Below are 23,398 nucleotides of genomic sequence, written 5' to 3' on the forward strand. Positions count from 1 at the left end.
TAAAGAGTAAAAATAAAATGGAAATAAAATTTAAATGTTAGCATATTTCTAATGAACTCTGTTCCAATTCAGAAGTGAAACTTTTGAAATAACTGTACTTTGATTATTGAATAATCCAGTGGCTGCAATTTTGCAGTTTTCTATTTAATAGCAGAATTTTATTGGACTTTTAAAGATGTATGCCAAAGATACAGTTTTCTAATATTTAACCTTTGAATTATGTAGAACATTCTGGAAAATTCACAATATGTGCCTGTTTCCATTACTGAGGAGATTTAAAAATAGTAATATTTACTATATTTTAATAATTTTTAAATTAACATTTGCTATTCTTTAACAAATTTTTAATTGGTGTATGGCCTTAGTTTATATTTTTTTACTCTCAGTCAAGTGCTGGTGAACATTTTTCCTCTTCTTTAAAGTGAGTATAGCAGTATTTAACTATAATATTAAAGATCAATAGTCCTTGCATTTATTTTTACAGGTCATATTATGCAGTGGCAGATTGTTTAACTGCCTTCAATCATTTTGCCTTTTGGTTTCGAACTTTAACATTTTGCTCTTCCATTAGTGATTGTTAAGATCTTCTATTTCTTAAAATAAATTAAATATAAGAAAGTTTCATTAATTTAAAACTGGGGAGGCTTTACATTCATCTCCCTTGTTCAAGACATACATAGTTTTCACACTGATAAATTGATAGCCTTCTTTAAAATTTACTAGTAAATAAGGGCGCCTGGGTGATTCAGTTGGTTAAGCAGCCAACTTCGGCTCAGGTCATGATCTTGCAGTTCATGAGTTCAGCCCCGCATGGGTCTCTGTGCTGGCAGCTCAGAGCCTGGAGCCTGCTTCAGATTCTGTATCTCCCTCTCTCTATGCCCTTCCCCTGCTCATGTTCTATATCACTCTTTCTCTCTGTCTCTCAAAAATAAACATTAACAAAAAATTAATAAAAAATAAATAAATTTACTAATAAATAGAAAAAGCTTAGATAAAAATGGCATGACAAAAAGTATGACATTCACTTATTTCAAATCAGAGAAAATGGGTGCCACATAACTGCTGAGGCAGTGACAAGATAGTAAAAGTACATTTAGAAATTGGTCATTTACAGTGAGTTATAGGTGATTCGACCACCAGTTCAAGCTCACATTCAATAACCCCATAACAGAACCTACTATGACTGGTCAGTGGCACATGAGAGATAAATCAGCATTTTAATGAATGCATAGTGTTCACAATGGAAGAAAACCTTGACTATCACCATTGCTTTTAGCTTGTGAATTTTGTGTTCTTATAAAGGCTTTAAACAATATTTTTACCTTGGTGATAAATTGGGTTACATAGCAGTGCTGTCACTGGGCAGAGGTAAAGTATAGGCTCTTTCTACCCATATTTGAAAATACTTGTTAATAATTGACATCAGTAACAAGGTCTGCCATTCTGCTTTACTGACCCAGTGTTGCTAGTCAAGCTTTTTTAGCCCCCTAACTCTCTCTGATACACTTAGGTTTGGTCTTGAACGTACAATTTACACACATGCCCTTTTTAAGTGTTGAGTCTGTGCTGGGATTTGTATTGAGGACAGGCCCATTAGGAAGAGATTGACACTTTGAAAAATCTTAGAAACTTAAGATTCCCATCATTCGATGTAAATACTGTTGTTTGCACCTAAGATTATGTTGCTCTTGCATGGTTAGTGTTAAAATATCCTTTAATAATAATTTTAGAAAGGGACAAGTGTGATAATGGGTGGTCTTTCTTTTTATCATTCTGACTGCTAATGTAAAGCTGCCAACTTTCAGTCTATTACCCAATTTTAAATTTTAATATTTAATTTTGAAAACATTTTCTTAATTTATTATTTTTAATAGAAATATTTTAATATTTATTTCATCTAGAAGTGATTTGCCACCAAGTGTCCTATTTACTACCTGTGCTCTATTGTGGTTTCTTCACTGTTGTGGGAGAATAAAAATTATGCATATGGGATTAGATTAGCCAATTACTGAAAGTAATAATTATTCCTTATGCTTTTTTCTTTTTTTTTCTTATGCTTTTTTCTATTTCCAGAATTTCCTATCATGAACACATAATGTGTTTAAAGCCATGAAATAATGTTAAAATAACCATGAAACAAGAATAATTGCCACATACAAATAAACTCAATTAGTAAGATCCCATTTATAATATTTTTTTAAATCATTGTGTGAAAGTCTGGGAACCCTGCCTTAAGTGTTCAGATTCAGGATTTGCAGGAGGGAAGCAATGAACTGTCAATAATGCAGTGCTCTGTTTGGGTGAGGAAGGGAAGGGACCTTTGAGGGGGTCTCTGAAAATTCACATCTACTACAAATATCGAACATAACAAACCTCACTTATATGAGAGGCAGGGGAAAACTGAAAGAGGCTAAAGGGGTCACACTGGGATTTTATGCTAGTTTGCATCCTTAGCAAACAAAGAGGGTTTTAATCAGTTGATGAATAGTGATGTTGGTCTGAGAGATCGTCAGTATCCTCTACAAAATAAATTCTTGTGAGAAGACGAGCGTCAGGCCACTTCCTGGAAAGAGCTGTGAGCTACCTCTGTGAAAGAAACCATGGTGCTGAGTATGTTGGGACAGCTCAACAGTTAGAAAGATAGGAAGAAAACTTCAAGGGGAGAGGCCACTAGGTGACTAGCAACTCTGGAGGCCAGTGACAGTCATATGACACCCAGAACCCTTTGTTTAAAACAGTTTGGCATCCTCGTTAAAAGCACAAGCTTTGAAGTGAGACAGAATTAAAAGTAGATGCTGGCTTCACTATTTACTAGCTGTGAAGCCAGGAGAATGCTCTGCAAACTCCCTCTGTCTCAGTATCTTAAGATTTGAGGGGCACCTGGGTGGCTCAGGCAGTTGAGCATTGGGCTTCAACTCAAGTCATGATGTTGTGGCTTGCGAGTTGGAGCCTCACATTGGGTTCCATGCCGTCAGCACAGAGCCCACTCTGGATCCTCTGTCCCTTCTCTCTCTGCCCCTTCCTACTTGTGTGTGTGCGTTTTCTCTCTCTTTGAAAAATAAACATTTACAAAAAAAGATTTGATATGAATGTGGTAAGATGAAATTCACAGGGTTGTAAGCAGATTAATATATCTGCCTTTAGGATTCAGTTAGCTAGCATATATAACCTACTTTGCACCCACGAAATACAATCAGTTACTGTTTTATTCATTTCATTAAAAAGCCTTTTATTGACCATTTGTAAATATCAGGCACTCCTTGGTGATGGGTGATACAGTGTGAGTAGGTTAGCAAGCAGTCATGGACCTTGCCTGACTGAAGCTAATAGTCTTGTAAGGGACACAGATTTTAATCTAATAATATAAATAATAAAATTACAAACTTCAGTAAGTATAATAGAGGAAAACTACAGAGAACAATACTCTGTGATCTTATAATGCAGAGGCTTGGTCTACTTTGGCGAGAGTCAGAGGAGATTCTGGGGAGAGACATGAGATGGTGTAGAAGTTACTGAAGTAATGGAGGGAAGGAGAGGGGATGTGTTAGGCAGACACAGTATCTTATGCAAAGGTTCTTTAGCAGGAGGAAGCAAGGTGTATTTATGGAATTGAAAGAGGGCCAAGGTTGTTAGAAATGGAGGAGGTGGCAGGGGCCAGAATGTTCAGAATCTTTTAGGACTTAGTAAAGGGCCAACATTATTTAAGAGCATCAGGAAACCAACGAATAGGAAAAAGTATAAAAAATACATTTTTAAAATATTATTGTGGCTGCTGTTTAGACATAAGATTGGAAGGACCAAGACGACTATTTAGGAAACTAAATTGTGTCGATATAGGTGATAGTTTTCTCTAGACTTTACCATTAGATAGATGCTATTTTCCAAGACAGGTAACCTTGACACAGGATAGGTTTTGGTGCATAGACTTTGAGATGCCTATTTGTTAGCTAAGTGGAGTTCTCATTTAGGCAACTGTACCAGTATCTTGATTTTGCCACATTTTTTTTAACTCTAAGATGTATACTTTCATATTTTAATGTTACTGAAATTAAGCTATGTCTTATAATCGATGCTATGCCACAGATAAATTTCTAGTCCTTTGTATTTCTTAGTGGTATATAAATTGATAGGGCCCTACATCTGTAATGTCTTAGATCTATCAAAATATTGTTACCACCACCACACCAATTAGTAGCCCACAAGTGACCAAGTAAAAAAAACTTCCAATCCATATCCAAATAGGAACCACCAACCCTTAGAGCATCCAAACCAGTGTAAGAGTGACCAAAAAGGGCAATAGCTTCAATACAACTGATCTCTTTTCCACCCACCCACAAACAAGCAAGATGGAGGAAGAGATGGGAAACTGCCATCATTACCTAAATAAGACAGAGGCTGTATCGGTATCTGTTAAATGGAACACATCATAATAATAGTAATAACTAATGCTAAATAATACTGGCTACAAACCAGGTGTTACTTCTAAAGACTAGATGTTATTCTAAAGACTTTCCGTATGTTAACCCCTGTAGTCCTCATAACAACATTATCATGTGGACAGCTTTACCAATGATACTGAGCTGGAGAAAAGTTAACTAACTTACCTCAGATAACATAGCTCATAAATGGCCGATCCAGAGTCACACTCAAGCCGTGCTGCCCCAGAACCTCTGCTGTCAACCACTGCTCCCTCTGATGAAGATGATTAACTAATTGGTGGCCTGGGAGCAATAGAGAATTCTGGAAATTTTGTGTGGGCTTTTGCCACAGAACCAGACTATGATACATGTATTGAAGATCTTCAGATTTCACATGTGGCATGGAGAGGAAGGAGGAAGGAAAAGCTCTTACTCTGAGTTCTGAGAACAGTACTACTATATCTGAATCCAATATGACAATATTGGCTTAGCAGTGCATTCAAAGGAAGGTCCCCCATAAATTACAAAAATCATCAATATCTGCAACAAAAGTTAGGTTCCTAATTTTATCTTGTGTTGACATATGTAATAAAATGAGATCATGTTTTATAAACCATGTGTTTTCTAAAACTAAAAATGCTTATCTGTAATCAACTTTGATGTTATAAAGGAAGGTAGTCATTCAGAAATCATATCATTTGTATTACCTGTTGGTAAATGGTGACATTAGCAGGACTCTGAGCTAAGCCAAAAAGAAAAAGTTGTAGTTTTACATTTACCACTACAGAGATTTTAGTGTAGGCATTTTATTTTGTCTGAAATGAAAACATTGGTTTTATGGAAAATATAGTGCTTTATTAAAACCAATAAGCATAATCCTATCAAACATCTTTTTTAAGCTAAAGGAGTTAGAAAGATATAAATGTCAAGGAGGGGAGAAACCTTAAATGCAGTTCCAATGTTTTACACTAAATAACTTCTATTATTGCTAGTCTTTCCTACTTTCATTTTCTTTATGGTTTCAAAGAGAGAAATTCTGATCTATTTTGTTTCCTTATTTTGTGTGTCATGGAAAATTTCAGTCTTGTGTTTTATTTAGCTATGTGATTTCTCATGACGTAATGCTGCCTCCTTAGACTCCCTTACAACTTTTGAAGTCCTCTCTAGCATGAAGAGCCCCCCACTCAACTTATTTTTTTATGTTTATTTTTGAGAGAGAGAGAGAGAAAGAGAGAGAGAGCATGAGTGGGGGGAGGGGCAGAGAGACAGAGACACAGAATCCAGCGCAGCTCCAGGCTTCAAGCTCTGAGCTGTCAGTACAAACCCCAGTGTGGGGCTAGAACTCATGAACCACGAGATCATGACTTGAAGCTGAAGTCAGACACTTTACCTACTGAGTGACCCAAACACTGCACCCTCCCTCCAACTTATTGAAGAAGTATGAGCAAAAAAGTACGGCAGGTTCACTCCTCAGCACAGCTTTTATAATAGTTCCAGCCTCCTTTCTTTTGTTGACAGATGATTTTGGCAGGTGTTGACAGATATATATATATATCACCTATAGAATTCTGAAGCTACATGTAATCTGTTCACATATGTGAGGATGTCTGGGTTTTCATTTCTTTGTTTTGTTTGTTAGTTGCAAGGGAACAATTTTGAACTTTCCCTTTTAAAAGGAGGTGTAGAAGTCCCTAAGATGTGTATAATGGAAAGATGCAATAACATATTATTTACTATTTTCTAAGTCTTTCATTTCTATTATTATTGAAATAATTGTAGATGAAAAATGGTAACATATTCATCTAGTACATATAGACATGGTACCATATGGTATATCTTATATCACTTAAGTGTTAGCATTGTCCTAACAATTTTATGAGGTCAATATTCTCACCTGAAGATAAACTGATTTGTCTAATATTTCACAGTTGTTAATGATGACTTGAGAAGTAGAGCCCAGGTCTGTCTGTATCAGCCAGGGTCCAATTAAGAAATAGAAGCTACACAGTAATTTGAGCAGGAAGAGTTTAATGTAAAGAATTATTTACTATGATGTGCTACTAATGCATAAAAGGAACTCTAAAGAATTGAGAGCAGATATAGGGAGTGGCTGGTACTCCAGGTCTGAAGCAGAGCACCTAAGGAAAGAACCAATTTTAAAGAAGAACTTCTACCTCCACTCCACCCCCACCTCCCAGAAGCCACCTATTCTTGGAGAAGGCATAGCTTTGGCCCAGTGAATGATAAATAAGTTCACTGACTCTAGGGGAACTCACAGGGAGGGCATTTTCTGGGGTTCTCGCGGAGCTGTCCATAGGAAGGTGTCACACTGTGGAACACACAGGGAAACCATTTATGGGAAGGTGCTGCAACCTGGAACTTGGCCGGAACCTCCCAGTGTATGTGTGTGGGGTGTTCCAGGAGACACAACCCGGAAAGTCCCCTACAGTGGTAGCCCCTGTGCACTGCTGGGGCTTGCAGACAGAAGTACCCAGAACCAGAAAGAGCCCCTTCATCTTCTAGTTCCCTTCTTTGCTTTTTATGGAAGACGCATAAAATTGTGCCTTATGGCGAAGAAGTGCTCTCATCTCAGAAGCAGGACAGTGAGAGTTGGATTAGGAGTGAGGCAATAGATTGATACCTGGCACACTGCTCACCAACAAATCTAATTTCTTAATCATTCAAGCATTATGTCATATTGTCTTATACTTACTATACCACAAAATATGCTATTTAACAAAATAAAGGGATATAAAAAGAAAGGAAGGAAATTAGGAAGGAAAGAAAATAAAAGTAACTGGGTTATAAATGAAGATTTGTATCAGTATTTCTCTTTCCTTTGAGATGTTTCTAGGTAGGGTCACTTTGAATGCATTGCTCAGGAGATTGTCTTATTGAATTTTAGACACTGGTTTATCAACCAAAAACTGAAGTTACAAACTGGAGGCCCAGGGTCCATAGCCAAAGATTTTCACTCTACAATTCCAATTATTTTTGGATTCGAGTTTTCTCATCTACTAGTTAATGCACATTATGTTTGGTTGACAATCATATGTTTGCAAATCAGAGCTTCCTTAGATAATCCAAAGCCTATCTGCATCATTTACAGACTGCAAGATTTAGGCAAGTTACTTAATTTCTCTGCTTCTCAAATTCTTCATTATTTCCATTTTTAAAATAATATGATATGCCTTATAGATAATTTTTATGAAAATTAAATGTATTAGTGTTTAAAAGAACTTGGAACAATTCCTTCCATACAATAAGTGGTATGTGAATATTTATATGGGGCACCTAGGTGGCTCAGTCGGTTAAATGTCCAACTTTGGCCCAGATCATGATCTTACCGTTTGTGGGTTCGAGCCCCACATCGGACTCTGTGCTGACAGCTCAGAGCCTGGAGCCTGCTTTAGATTCTGTGTCTCCTTCTCTCTCTGCCCCTCCCTCACTTCTACGCTCTCTATCTCTCAAAAATAAATAAGCATTAAAAAAAAATAAACATTTGTATACAAGTCACTATATTTTCTTAAAGACCATAGTCTAGGAATATTAATTCAGTCATTCCACTTTAGGGAACTCTACATTTAGTCAACAGTTTTGTCAGATGAATCTGATTTCATTGTTTAATAGCAATTACAAATATATATGGTTATGTTATGTATAATATAAATACTATTCATTGGTTACTTTACTTTTTTCCATATCTATTAATAATACTACTTTAAAGTGATAAAGTTTAAAGATGATATTAGTAAATCCCTTACTCCTTAATTTTTGCTAGGAATTATCTGCATAGTAAGATTGTTGGTGAAGTACCTCTGGCTAAAGAAAACCCAGTTGTCAACATAACCATTAGCATGCAAATTATTAAATAGTTTTTAAGTTGCATCTTTTAAAAATACATTAGACATTTCATAAAAATGTCTAAGATTTCAAAAAATTTAATATTCATTTTTTTTTTTTTACAGAAGACCATGACAGATATTCTCAACTCCTCAAGAAGTACAATGCTATTGAAATGTTATTTACGCTCTATCCCCCTCAAGGTGCCCATGTGCATAAAAATATACGACTTAGGTCAACTTGGCTGAGACCCATAGTAAATGGAGAAGAAGGATATAAATATATAGGTAAGATGCTGAATCTTATTTTTTTTTATAATATAGAAGAAATGACCCTTTATCTAACTATTATTTGTCACTTAGATGATGTAGGGTAATATCTAGGCCCTATGCAATATTCATTTTAGTTCTCAAGTATTATTCCTGCAGTTTAAAAAGTGGTTACATTACACATTGGTCCCTCCTCTAGAATAGTGGAAACACACTGTGATTAGTCATTCACCTGATGATGGACATTTGTGTTGCTTTCCAAAATGTGATACTCTACAGAAAGTTACTGTGAACGTTTGTTCACCTATGCTAGCAGTTCTCTTAACCAAACTCTTTTCCAAAGTAGTTCTATCATTTGGTATTCCCTGCAGGAGAGACTTCAGAATTGCATTTGCTCCACAGCTACATCAGTACTTGGTATAATTGGTTGTTTACATGTTAGCCATCCTGATAGAGAGATATTAGTATTCTGTTGTGGTTTTCATTTTTCCAGGGGATCATGGTATTTAGCATGTTTTTATGTATTCGTCATTGGATATCATCGTCGTCCAACTGTTGAAATTTTTGACCCTTTTATAATAGATCCTTTCTTACTGAGTGTTGAAAGTCCCTTAGATATTTTGAATATAAATCCTTTAAGATATAGTCTTTGAAAATAATTTCTCCTAGTCTGTGTCTTGTCTTTTCTATCTTTTAATAATATGGTTTGAAGAGAAGTTTTTAATTTTGATGAAATCCAGTTTACCACTGTATTCTTTATTTTTTTATTGTGATAGCCAAGAAATATTGCTCAGACTTCTGGTCTCAAGGTTTTCTTCTAGAAATTTTATACCTTTGGTTTTTGTATTCCAGTGTATAATCTGTTTTGAGGTTTATTTTTTTTTTTACTTGGCTCAAGGCATAAGTTGAAGTTATTTTTTTTCTTTCTTAAATTTAACATGGTTTTATCCAACTGTGCTAGCACTATTTGTTGAAAAGACTACTCTTCTATTATTACATTTGTATTTTGGGTAAACCAAATAGACTAAGAAGATATCTAGATGGCAAATAAGCATGTGAAATGATTTCTCTTTAAGTTCTATATAAGATGATAAACATCATTAGTCACTAGGGAAATACAAATTGAAGTCATAACGAGAATCCTCACCTATCAGAAAGACAAAATTAAATTTGAAAATATGACAGTGCCAAGTCTGGTAAGGATGTAGAGCAACTGAAACACTTATTTATTGCTGGTAGAAATGTAAGATGATATAATCAATTTCTGAATATTTTGATATTTTCTTATAAAGTTACATTATTTTAACTATAAGCCAGCCACCTCACTCTGGGGTAATTACCCAAGAGAAATAACAGTATTTGTTTACCAAAAACCTATATATAAGTGTATATAGTTGCTTTAGTCATAATTGCCAAAAACTGGAAACAACATAAATGTTCTTCAGCTGGTGAGTTGGTAAATGAAATTTGTTACATCTACACAATGAAACATTTTCTGTTATAAAAGGGAATGAAATATTGATACACACAACAGGAATTTCACATGCATCATGTTAAGTGAAAGAAGTGAAATTCATAGGCTATATATAAATTCTATTTAAATGACACTTTGGAAAAAGTGAAACTATAGGACAGAGATCAGTCCTGTGATTTCCAGGGCTTACCGCTGATGGGAGGATTTTATCACAAAGAGGCAGCATGAGGGAGTTCATAGGGTGATGGAATTGTTCTGTCTCTTGATCATGATAGTCGTCATGTGACTCTAAAAATTAGTCAAAATGAACTGTATACCAAAAGAGTGAACTTTACTTTAAATAAAATTTTATAAATAAATACAAAATAAAAAGAGAATAGGATTTATGTGAATGACAGACAAGTCCAAAAAAGATTGCATCATTGTTACTCATTAGGGAAATGCAAATTGAAACACAATGCGATACCACTACACACTTACTAGAATGACTAAAATTAAAACGACTGAACACACCCAGTTTTGACAAGCATGTGTAGCAACATTATCATTAATATTCTGCCAGTGCAAATGTAAAGTGGTAAGAACACTTTGCAAAATAATTTGGTGTTTTCTTAAAAAGTTAAATATAAACCCGTTTTATGACCCAACAATACCACTCCTAGATATCCAAACTGAAAGAATGTATACATCCATAATAGACTTGTACATGAATATACATAGGTCCCTTTTTACTTAAAAGACTCAAAGTAGAAACAATTCAAATGCCTATCTATAGGATAAAGGCTAAACAAATTGTGATATATCCAAGCAGAATACTACTCAGCAATATAAAAGAACTAGTGACAATATTGATATATGTAATGACATGGCTGAATCTGAAAAGAATTATGCTGAGTAAAAGAAACCAGATCCGAAAAAAGAGGACAAGAGTGTGAGTTCATTTTAAAGTCTAGATAAAACTAAACCTTATGACAGAGCAGATCTGTGTTTACCTGGGATTGGGTTGGGGAGTGGAAGTGAGATATGATGGGTTACAAAATTTGGGGATGATGGCAATATTTATTATCTTTACCATGGTGGTAGTTCCATGTATGTATACATATGTCAGATTCATCAAATTGTATACTTTAAATATGTGCAGTTTTCATTTATACTTCAATAAAACTATAAAATAAAGTTGAAAACATAAATGTAAAGAACCAAGATAGTGAAATTTGTATTTTGGTAATACTTTTGAGAAATTATTTCTCTTTAAGTTTTCAATTCAGCATTTTAGGACTTATCTATAGAGAGCCACAGATTTAGTACAGTATCATTGGGCTAGTGTATATCATGGTATATTTAAGTGCCTTGTTCTGATGGATAATACAGGGGAAGAAGAGGAGGGAAAAAGAAGGAAAATTATGAAAAAGGAAAAAGAAGGAAAATTATGAAAAAGGAAAAAGAAGGAAAATTATGAAAAAGGAAAAAGAAGGAAAATTATGAAAAAGAAAATTGAGGGCTTCAGGCTTTATAACATGTACCAAGATCCTGTTGCAATTTATCTTCTCTTTGCTGTTTTCCACCTGAACATTACCACAGTGTAACCCATACATTCCAAAAGATTTGTGTTCATTGTTTATAGCCCATTTGTGAACATTTGGTGCAAATAAAACAAACATAAAGAAAACATGCAAAAGGCATTATTTTGTAAGTTAAAGACTCTATCTTCTGAAGTTTTATGCTTATCTTTTCCCTTTTTAGTCAGTGACCAAGGTCTTGTATCCTTTTGAATTACAGTTGTTATTAAATTGATAGAGAAAATAGTTTCCAGCATTTGCCTTGAGAAAGATTAGTGTATTACAGAAGCACTTTCTAAACTCGGTATCTGCTCCACTAGAAACATTTTAGGGAAGATAGCTCTGGGAATTTATTATGTGTCCCAACATTAATAGTAATCCACAGTGTAGGCACTCCTGTTTATTGACTTCACTCTGTAGATTTAGGGAAGCATCATGAGCAAGAACTGAGGAGTAGTTAATAGAGTTAGTGAATGACTATAAATGGTATGGTTGCTGACAAATTATATAGTATTAGGACCATACATACTCTAAAAATATTCATTATATCCATGTTTTTATATCCCATAATCCCCATCATAGTGGTTTGAATGTCACTAGAATAGAGCATAAGTCATAACTTCAAATCGCTTAAATACACACAGTATTTCTTCTGAATCATAATTTTATAATTTTAGATCCATGAAATAAAAAAAAGGCTTTAAATTTTTCTTCAGGAACATATGTTTTGTCAAACTTATTTTCAGAAAATGAGTTTAACAAGCCTTTTGGAAGGCTGGTCTTTTCATGTGTCTTTTGTTATCTTTCCTTAAGAGTTGTCTGCCCTTGAGTCTCCCTGGTCTTCTGGCCTGTCACAGACACACTGAACTTGTTTCTCACCTGCATTAGCTTTTGTGACTTTGGTGGGTTCTCAGCCTGGAAGGTGTAGATTATATTAAGGAACTCCTGGAATTCTAATGGGAATACCTTGAAAGGAGTAGGTTAGCAATTATCTCTCAAGACAATCATTTAGAGCATACAAATGAATGATTAAATTACATTTTCAAACCAATGGTGCATTCTTAACTTAATCATATTATTATATTAATGTAAGGCTTCTAATTAGCTCAGATCCTGCGTAATGAGCAAAGACTTTTAGTTCTACTACTTCTTCTCCATATATCATTTCCAGCCCTTCATATAGTACATTTTACTTACCCCTATAACATATGGTTATTTAAGTTATATAATTAATGCTGGAACTGATTTCCCAGCCTAATCACTGTTTTCTTACCCATTATAAAAGTACAAGATATCTCTTCATGCTGTTCAGGTTATTCCACTGCCTCAGGCAAGACCTGATGTATATTAGCCAAATGAGAATCCCATCTTTAGACTCTGGCAATTACATAATTGTCCTTGACAGGTCTGATTTTTGATGATGATCTCTCTCAGAACTTTCTACTCTGCAACATACAACTTTCTCTTTTTACACATGCTTCTTTGCAGTTGAAACTTTTTCTCAGTCCACAAAATTAAGTCCATGCATAGATTAATAAGAATCTTTCTTTTTCTATAATAGGCCTTTATTTTTATTTTTCAAGATGTCTTTTTTTTTTCTTTCGTAGTTTATTGTCAAGTTGGTCTCCATATAACACCCAGTGCTCATCCCACAAGTGCCCTCCTCCATGCCCATCAACCCCCTTCCCCTCTGCCCCACCCCCATCAGTCCTCAGTTTGTTCTCAGCATTCAAGAGTCTCTCATGGTTTGGCTCCCTCCCTCTCTTCAACTATTTTTTCACCTTCTCCTCCCCGATGGTCCTCTGTTAAGTTTCTCCTGTTCCACTTATAAGTGAAATCATAGAGTATCTGTCCTTCTCTGCCTGACTTATTTCGCTCAGCATAACACCCTCAAGTTCCATCCATGTTGCTACACATGGCCTGATTTCATTCATTCTCATTGCCATGTAGTATTCCATTGTATAGATAAACCACATCTTCTTGATCCATTTGTCCGTTGATGGACATTTAGGCTCTTTCCATGATTGGCTATTGTTGAGAGTGCTGCTATGAACATCGGGGTACATGTGCCCCTATGCATCATCACTCCTGTATACCTGGGGTAAATTCTTAGCAGTGCTATTACTGGGTCATAAGGGAGTTCTATTGTTATTTTTTTTGATGAACCTCCACACAGTTTTCCAGAAGAGCTGCACCAGTTTGTATTCCCACCAACAGTGTAGGAGGGTTCCCATTTTTCCACATCCTCACCAGTATTTAGAGTCTCCTGATTTGTTCATTTTAGGCACTGCGACTGGTGTGAGGTGGTATCAGTGTGGTTGTGATTTGTATTTCTTTAATGATGAGTGACGCTGAGCATCATTTCATGTGTCTGTTGGCCATCAGAATGTCCTCTTTGGAGAAGTGTCTGTTCATGTCTTCTGCCCATTTCCTCAATGGATTATTTGTTTTTCGGATGTGGAATTTGGTGAGTTCCTTATAGATTTTGTATACTAGCCCTTTATCTGATATATCATTTGCAACTGTCTTTTCCCATTCTGTCAGTTGCCTATTAGTTGTATTGATTATTTCCTTTGCCGTGCAGAAGCTTTTTATCTTGATGAGGTCCCAATCGTTCATTTTTGCTCTTGATTCCCTTGCCTTTGGGGATGTGTCAAGTAAGAAATTGCTGCGGTTGAGGTCAAAGAGGTTGTTTCCTACTTTCTTCTCTAGAGTTTTGATAGTTTCCTGTCTCACATTCAGGTCCTTTATCCATTTTGAGTTTATTTTTGTGTATGGTGTAAGAAAGTTGGTCCAGTTTCATTCTTTTGCACATTGCTGTCCAGTTCTCCCAGCACCATCTGCTAAAGAGACTGTCTTTTTTCCATTGGATACTCTTTCCTGCTTTGTCAAATATTAGTTGGCCATATATTTGTGGGTCCAATTCTGAGTTCTCTATTCTGTCCCATTGGTCTATATGTCTGTTTTTGTGCCATATAATAGACCTTTAAAAATATTCCTCAGAAGCCCTCTTTCTAATCCTTAATGTCTTTTGGCTCTTCTCTCTAAACATTTCCAAATTTTCTCATTTTTTTAAGTGATGGAATTCAGAAGAAGATATGATAATCCCATATATCTAATTTACTGTGAATATAATCCAGCTACCACATGTTCTGCTTATATCTTTGCACTTGTTTTAAACTTTTTTTCTTCTTCCAAGATTTTATTGAAATTCAAGTTAGTTAACATATAGTACAGTATAGATTTCATGAGTAGAGCTCAGTGATTCATCACTTACATATAAAACACAGTGCTCATGACAACAAGTGCCCTCCTTAATGCCCATCACCCATATAGCCCTTTCTCCACCCATCTTCCCTCCAGCAACCCTCAGTTTATTCTCTATGGTTAAGAGTCTCATATTTAACTTATATGTGGAATTTAAGAAACAAAGCAAATGAATGTAGGGAAAAATAAAATAAGACAAAAATAGGCACTTGTCTTAAACTTTTAAAATACAAATCTCAGCATTTGGAGATTTCTATCCATCATTATTCTTTACTTTTTTGCCATATTTTCTTATGACCATTAATATTTACATACTTTATTTTGCCTTATAAGCTTGTTATCCTGACTTGTCCTGATTATCATTAGCTTATTAAGATATAGACATTTATACTCTTGTTAAAACCACTTTGAGTTTTGAACTTGTTCTTTGGAGTATTCTGTAAGATTAATTATTAAAAAATGAAAAAGTCAAATAAATCCTGATTTGAAAGGAGCTTCATATATTTTATATCACTTATATATGCTTAAGTACAGGAAATGGTCTATTATAGTTTGGATACGTTTAAACAAACTATGGTTAGTTCAGTGTCTTGCTTAGCCTATGGATTACCCAGTTGTTTGAGGAGAATAATATCACTAAAAACTATATTTTATATTCAATTATGCTTGTAAAGTAGTTGTCAATCTCTCTTTTTACCAACTATAAGCTGTCAGTAGCCTCAACTTTCATATTTTTTAATGTCCCTTTGATTTTCTTTGTTAAGGGGGAAATTATGTGACTATGTTTCATCTGGGTAATTGTTGGTGGAACAGTGGTATTTTATTTTTAGATGATGGTTCAGTTGGTTAAAACGTCAACATTCAGTATATTCACAGAAATTTTCCAAGGAAAGATAAATATTAATGCTGTATTGTATCTGGTGAAAGTTTTTCAACTATTGTCAAGTTATTACAAATTCTTTAGGATGATGAATGAAGTCTTGTTCATTTAATAGAATGAATGTGTTCTATGAGAATTCCATTTTTTCTTAGACTTCATTGGTCAAATCAGAGATATGTATCCCACTCTCTCAAAACCCAGTTTCATCCAGCAGGGTGGAAACATTTGAGAAAGACATTAAGATGTGGCATTAGATCTATAAGCTAAAGGCAATGTGACTTTCATATTTACAGTAATCTACCACTCAGTACCTCTTAACTTTTTAAAATGAAAATTGTAGGATTAATGTCTGAATTCTGCATCCATTTATTCAACATACATGAACTGAATGTCAACTATGTTCTTGGCAATGAAGTTTGAAAAATAATTTAAGCCTAATCCCTGCCTTAGATGTGTTCAGATTCTAGCAGATCCAAAGCACCATCAGAGTGTTTTGTCCCTGTCAGTCCTCGTAAGCACTTATATTGGTCTATGGGTCAAACAAAATGCTACCAAATGAGGATCTTCAAAAAAAAAAAATCTTGGCAAAACCTGCCTAAATGACAAAAGATGACAGCAACAGTTAATATCTAAAATAAAAACTCCAAGCTCAGTTTGTTGTACATCTAAGTAAGTGAGGGTTATGCTGGCTAAACAGTCTTTCTGGGTAAAGCAGACTATTGATATTATATACGGTTTGGGTAGAGAGTGGTAGCTAGCTTCGAAGATGGACCCAATGATCTGTGCCTCCTAGTATTCATGCTTTTGTGGAAATACACATACTATATTGGGGTTAGTCTTTGTTATCAACAAAGAATACCAAAAAAAAGTGATGGTATTTTACCTCTGAGCCAGTTCATAAAAGAATTTGTGGCTCCTGTCTTCTCTTAGTTAAGCTTCTCTGAGGAAAGCTAGTGTTATGCCCGATTCGCGAGTCCCCAGAGACCACCAAGGAGCCGACAACGATGCAAGTACAAAAGGGTCTTTATTACAAGCTCGAGCAGGGACTCCAATGCACCCGGACGCAGTGGTGATGGTATGGAGTCCAGAACTCGTGATCACAGGGCTTTTTTATTGTGATTACAGTGGAATTTGGGGCGTTCCAGCTTGGCAGCCTCCTGATAGGTACAGGCTGTCTTGTCAGCACCCAATTGGTTCAGCCCATCTGGCCTGACCGCAAACTCCCAACTGGAAAGTCTTGGGACATAGGCACCTCTTTTAAACTGATTGGCTGTTGCTGTTGCCTGGGGAGTAACTAAGGGCAGAACCTGAGACTGGTTTTGGGCCTAGTTCACTCTCAAGATGGAGGCTTTTTCTAAAATGGAATCAGTTAGATTTAGGTGTCACACTAGCTGCCATCTGATAGAAGTCTTAAGCAGACTTGTTGAGAGGTCTTTGTGCTAATGAACTGAGGGGCATCTGCCTACAACCAGTGAGGAACTGAGGTCTGTGTGAGTAATGGAACATGGAAGTGGAGCCTCTACCCCATCAGTCCTTCAGATGACTAACCCCATGAGAGACCCTGGCTGGACCCACCTAAAAAATCCACTCCATATCCTTAACTCTCAGAAACTATGTGAGATAAATGTTATTTTAACCTTTTAACTTAGGGTTAAGTTGTTACACAACATGCAAGTTTGTGATTAGTGGCTTTTAGCAGTGGAAGTAGAATAACAGAGGATTTAGGGTGGGGGTGCCTGGTGGCTCAGTTGGTTAAATGTCTGATTCTTGATTTCTGCTCAGGTCATGGTTTGTGGGTTTGAGCCCCACATTGGGCTTTTCACTGACAGTGTTGAGCCTGCTTAAGATTCTCTCTCCCTCTCTCTGCCCCTCCCCTTGCTTGCACTCTTTCTCTCTCTCAAAATAAATAAATAAACTTAAAAAAAATAAACAGATTTAGGGTATGGTTCCTCAAGAATGACTGAGTTGCCAATTGACTGGCCTTCAAACATGTGTTACTAGAGAGGGACTTTGCTCATTAGTTAGATTTCAGAGTAGTATCTCTTACCTATTGGTTGGTTTTCAGAAGCATGTTTCCTGAATTGAGCTATCACTGATTGGTAAAATAGGTTTAAAACTTGTTCTGGGCATTACTTGCCACCATAGCTAAAGAACTATAATAGATTGGTTAAAAGAGGTTTAAAAATAAGTTGTAGTATGGGGCGCCTGGGTGGCTTAGTCGGTTAAGCGTCCGACTTTCGCTTAGGTCATGATCGCGGTTCGTGGGTTCGAGCCCCGCGTCAGTATGTGCTGACTGCCAGCTCGGAGCCTGGAGCCTGTTTCAGTCTGTGACTCCATCTCTCTCTGACCCTCCCCTGTTCATGCTGTCTCTCTCTCTCCTAGAAATAAAAATTTAAAAAAAAAACATTAAAAAAAAATAAGTTGTAGTATTAACTTACTACCATAGTTATAGAACCGTTCAGCTTTTCTTAAAAGTATGAGGACATGTTAAAATAAATAAGCACATAAAGAAAAAAAATCAAGATTTCATGCTAATTGAAATAAGACAAGCAATTAAGTATAATTGTGAGCCTAAGAGATGGGAATGACTACATCTGGTAGTATGAGAGATGATTTTATAAAGATGATGATATATGAGTTGTTCTTATAGCACAGGTTACAGTTACTAAGTAGAGAATAGGAGAAAGTGTTATAGGTGAAGGGAAGAACATGGGAAAGATCCATTCTCTTCAGTTGTGTGTTTAAAGAAATTCCACCCCCTTTTTAAAAGTATTCCTGCACAACCTAACACGAGCCTATCTAAGACAGTGGTTTTATAAAGCCTAAAAATTGGTGACATAGTATATAATGCCAAGTGTAATAAAACCACCTCTTGGAAGTTTAAGCCCATACACTCTTAGATTTAGTTAACAGATTTAGTTAATGTAGTTTATGACTACATAACACACAACACACACACACACACAATCTCTCCTCATATGTTAATGCATATTTTAGGTAATAAGTACATATTTTAAATATATCAGTAATATATAAAATTAGAGATTAGATTAAGTTCTTAAAGAGTATTTCAGGTAATGAATTCAACTTCAGAATGCAATTAAGAATTTGGAAGTTTGCATAAGTGTTTCTAGTCAGTCAAAATTGATATAACAAAGGAAATATATTAAAGCTCATAGGAGAGAGTCTCACTCAATGCCCATGTAATGTTACTTCAAACACCAGAGACAGCATATTCTTGTTTGAGAGAATTTCTCCTAGACTAATGGATCTCAACTTTATTAGACCTAGCACCTACTTTATATAACAAATATTTTAAAATTTACCTTATTATACATATGATATATGAGAAAAGATAAAAGGAAAGATGGTATATGAAAATGTGTTTTGAAGCAAGGGAATCAAGAGCAAAAATAAACGATTGGGACCTCATCAAGATTAAAAGCTTCTGCACAGCAAAGGAAACAACCCACAAAACTAACAGGCAACCAACGGAATGGGAAAAGATAGTTGCAAATGACATATCAGATAAAGGGTTAATATCCAAAATCTATAAGGAACTCACCAAACTCCACACCCGGAAAACAAACAACCCAGTAAAGATATGGGCAGAAGATATGAACAGACACTTCTCCAAAGAGGACATCCAGATGGCCAACAGACACATGAAACGATGTTCAGCATCCCTCCTCATCAGGGAAATACAAATCAAAACCACACTGAGATACCACCTCACGCCAGTCAGAGTGGCTAAAATGAGCAAATCAGAGAACTCTAGATGCTGATGAGGATGTGGAGAAACGGGCACCCTGCTACACTGTTGGTGGGAATGTAAACTGGTACAGCCCCTCTGGAAAACAGTGTGGAGGTTCCTCAGGAAACTAACAATAGAACTCCCCTATGACCCAGCAACAGGAATTTACCCAAGGGATACAGAGATGCTGATGCATAGGACACATGTACCCCAATGTTCATAGCAGCACTCTCCACAATAGCTAAAACATGGAAAGAGCCTGTGTCCATCAACGGACGAATGGATCAAGAAGATGTGGTTTATCTATACCATGGAATACTACATGGCAATGAGAAACAGTGAAATCTGGCCATGTGTAGAAACATGGATGGACCTTGAGGGTGTTATGCTGAGCGAAATAAGTCAGGCAGAGAAGGACAAATATCATATGTTTGCACGTATAGGAGGATTAGGAGGAACTTGACGGAGGAACAAGGGGGAGAAGAAGGGGGGAAATGGTGGGGGAAAGGGAGAGAGGCAAACCATGAGAGACTCTTGAATGCTGACAAAAACTGAGGACTGATGGATGTGGGGGAGGGGGGATGGGCATGGAGGAGGGCACTTGTGGGGATGAGAACTGGGTGTTATGTGGAAACCAATTTGACAATAAACTATTTGTAAAAAAAAAAAAAAAGAAAGAAAATGTGTTTTGATATATAAATGCTTGGGCATGACTATATTATAGAAGAATATATGAAATAGTCATATGTTTGCAGCAATACATAGAAACACCATAAATATGACTTACAAATGTAGAATAACAAAGGTGTTTCAAATTGCTAGCTCAAATATTTTGAAAAGTATTGCTTTGGGGGGATATAATTTTCAAAATAATGAACAAATCTTGGTAAGGTTTTGAATAAGACAGAATTTAGTCTTGTGTTTTACATTGTATTTTTATTCCTGGAAAACTTGGTGCATTTTAAAATAATGCTTTATAAAAAAAAACTTTGTTCAGGGCCCCTGGGTGGCTCAGTTGGTTGAGCAGCTGACTTTGGCTCAGTTCATGATCTCATGGTTCATGGGCTTAAGACCCATATCAGGCTCTGTGCTGACAGCTCAGAGCCTGGAGCCTGCTTCGGATTCTGTCTCCCTCTCTCTCTGCCCCTCCCCTGCTCACAGTTTCTCTCTTTCTCTCTCTCAAAAATCAATGAACATTAAAAAAATTTAAAAATAAAGTATAATTCTCTATTTAAAAATAAAATAAAGTAAAAATAAAAAAGCTTGTGATTATATATAACATGAATTTGAGTTCTATGCTCAGATAAGCATAAACAGGATTTTCAGAGTGACGTCACCAAGAAGGCAACATAGGTTGGTCTTGACATCACTCACTCACAGCAAGAACAACTAACAACTATTTAAGAATTAGACACTACTGAGAGAATTCTACAACATGAGAATGAGGCCGAAAATAGATTGCATTAGAAGGGTAAGAAAAGCAGCTATGTTAACTTCATTGCCCATCTCTCAGGCCAGTGCAACACAATGCACAGAGGTCTCCCCTGAGCCTGTGATTCCTCTAGTGGAAAAAGAGAACCCAGGTGAGGACAATCAGTAGCCCCACAACAGCATTGTGAGTCACTCTATGGGAATCCTTACTCTGATTTCACACCACGGGGATTGCAGGGAAATCTGTGGGACTCAATCACTAGGAATCTGACTAAGACAGAGAAGGGACAGGGGCTTGCAACAACCAACATGTGGATATTGGCAGACCAAGTTGATACCTGCTGTGCTTAAGTGGTAATTCCAACCAGCAGTATTGCTCATCTGCAGAACCAAAATGGGATCACACTCTGACCAGGGAACTCAGCAGATCTGCCTGATTTGGATCCTCAAATGAGAAATTTTGCCAGTCCTGGAGTTTGATATGCCAATGCCAAGGCAAGGAGCTGAATCACAGCCCCAGCTGCTGTGGAGAGTATCTTCTGGCCCCATTTAACCAGACGGGCTGGCTACAACACCTGAAAGCAGTGTAGTTCAGTGGTTCTTCAGCCAAGAGGCAGGTAAGCAGAGCTGATTACCCTAGCATAAAGCCAGTACTGGGTGTAGAGTGTTCCCATGCCATTCACAGTCAAGAAGATTAATCCATAGCCAAGGCTGAGGATAGCTCTCAGCCCCTCACAAATGATAGCCTGTTTGGAAAGTTGAGAGTAGCCTGGAAGGGCCTCTCCCCATCCTGCCAAGGCAAGGATGCTGAGATATGTCTCTCCACCTGTGGAGAGTGTCTTCTAATTCCATCTCACTAGAAATGCTGGTGACAACCACTGGGAGCTGTGCTGGCCTCACAGCACTTGAGCTGAGAGGTGAGCAGAGCCAATAATCTGCAAAGCAAATCCAGTAGACCTGTTTGGTCAGGGAACTTGGGGTAGTATGGGTTGGGTTGAGTTAGACAGCAAAGAACTTTACCAGCTTTGGAGCTGCTTCTCCTGCTGCACCCAGACAGAGAATCTACTTTGTGGCTCTGCATATAGCAGAATGTAAACTTCAGCCTATATGACCAGGGAAGCTAACCAGAGCATAAAGGAAACTGCATAACCCATTAAACAACCCTACATATTGCAGTGCTTGAACAGAGATCATAGTCTGTGGACTCCCCCATCTGTAGAACAAAACCAATGGCCTCATCTGCAAGGGAATTCAGTACACATCTAGATTGATTTAGGTTGCTAACCAACAAGCAGTACAGAGCAGTCCTGTCCTGTAGCCTTGCCAAGGAAGTGAAACTAATTTAAAACCTCATCTACAACTGAATATGCTACTCAGTCCTGACCATCAAATAATCCTGACAAGAGAATGTAGGCAACTGCAGAACTCATCCTGCAGGGTTGCTTGGGAACCAACCCAGCAGTCCTATTCATCTCTTCTTAGCCAGTGACACAACCCTCATCCCTCTCTTCAGAGTTCCAGTAGTTGTCTCATCCCAAAATAGACCATATTAGCAGACCTCACCAGCCTAAGGACATTACCAACAGACACCCAGAAACCCAGACTGCACTGACCAGTGCACAACTGTCCCTGCTAAAGTAAACCTGACAAGTTTGGAAGAGGCACTCAATCACTCAAAAGCACAATTATCAATGTAAGAAGCCAAAGATCATGAACAATCATAAATATGACACTGCCAAAGGAAACTAATAAAGCTTCATTAACTAACCCTAAATCTATGAAATGTTAAATGAAGAATTCAGAATGGTCCTTTTAAAGAAGTTTAGTGAACTAGAAGAAAACATTGACAAATAACTTAATGGAATTAGGAGAACAATGTATGAAAAAAATGAGAAGTTTGACAAGGAAATAACAACCATTAAAACAAAAAACAAAAAAAATTTCAAAGCTGAAAAATATAACAATTGAATTTAAGAAATCAATAGAGGGTTTCAAAAGTAGACTCAACCATGCAGAAGAAAGAATAACTGACCTGGAGGCTAGGAAATTACTCAGTCAGAGGGGAAAAAGAAAGAAAAGAAAAACAAGAAAAAGAGTGAAGAACACCTACAAGAATTAGGGGACATAATGAAAAGAGAAAATATTAATTTTATTGGAATTCTAGAAGGAAAAGAGGAAGAGAAAGGGACAGAAAGTACATTTAAGAAATAATTGCTAAAAACTTCCCAGCACTAGGGAGAGAAATGGGTATCCAGATTCATGAGGCTCAAAGCATGCTAAATAGGTTGAAACTGAATAGGGTTATACTGAGACAAATAGTTAAATTTTAATAAGTCAAAGACATAATTAAAAATGATTAGAGCAAGAAGGGAAAAGAGAATTGACATACAAGAAGTTATAGTCCCTCCCACTCATAAGAATTTTGGCAGATTTCTCAACAGAGATTTTTCAGGCTGAGAAAGAATGGGATGATTCAAAATATTGAAAGAAAAATAACTGTCAA

At 36.5% G+C, this 23,398-nt stretch overlaps 1 protein-coding gene across 1 annotated transcript in view; it reads left to right on the forward strand.

Moving 5' to 3' along the window:
- LOC120224811 (IQ domain-containing protein M-like) overlaps nt 1-23,398 on the forward strand; it is a 251,748-nt gene that overhangs the window by 106,537 nt on the left and 121,813 nt on the right. Inside the window, exon 4 of the mRNA XM_039223068.1 lies at nt 8,387-8,548. Within this exon, the coding sequence (XP_039078999.1) occupies nt 8,387-8,548 (162 nt within the window). The remainder of the gene's footprint in view (nt 1-8,386; nt 8,549-23,398) is intronic.

The sequence above is a fragment of the Hyaena hyaena genome, unplaced genomic scaffold, assembly GCF_003009895.1.
Source record: "Hyaena hyaena isolate Hyena2069 unplaced genomic scaffold, ASM300989v1 scaffold_1252, whole genome shotgun sequence".
Classification (NCBI taxonomy): domain Eukaryota; kingdom Metazoa; phylum Chordata; class Mammalia; order Carnivora; family Hyaenidae; genus Hyaena; species Hyaena hyaena.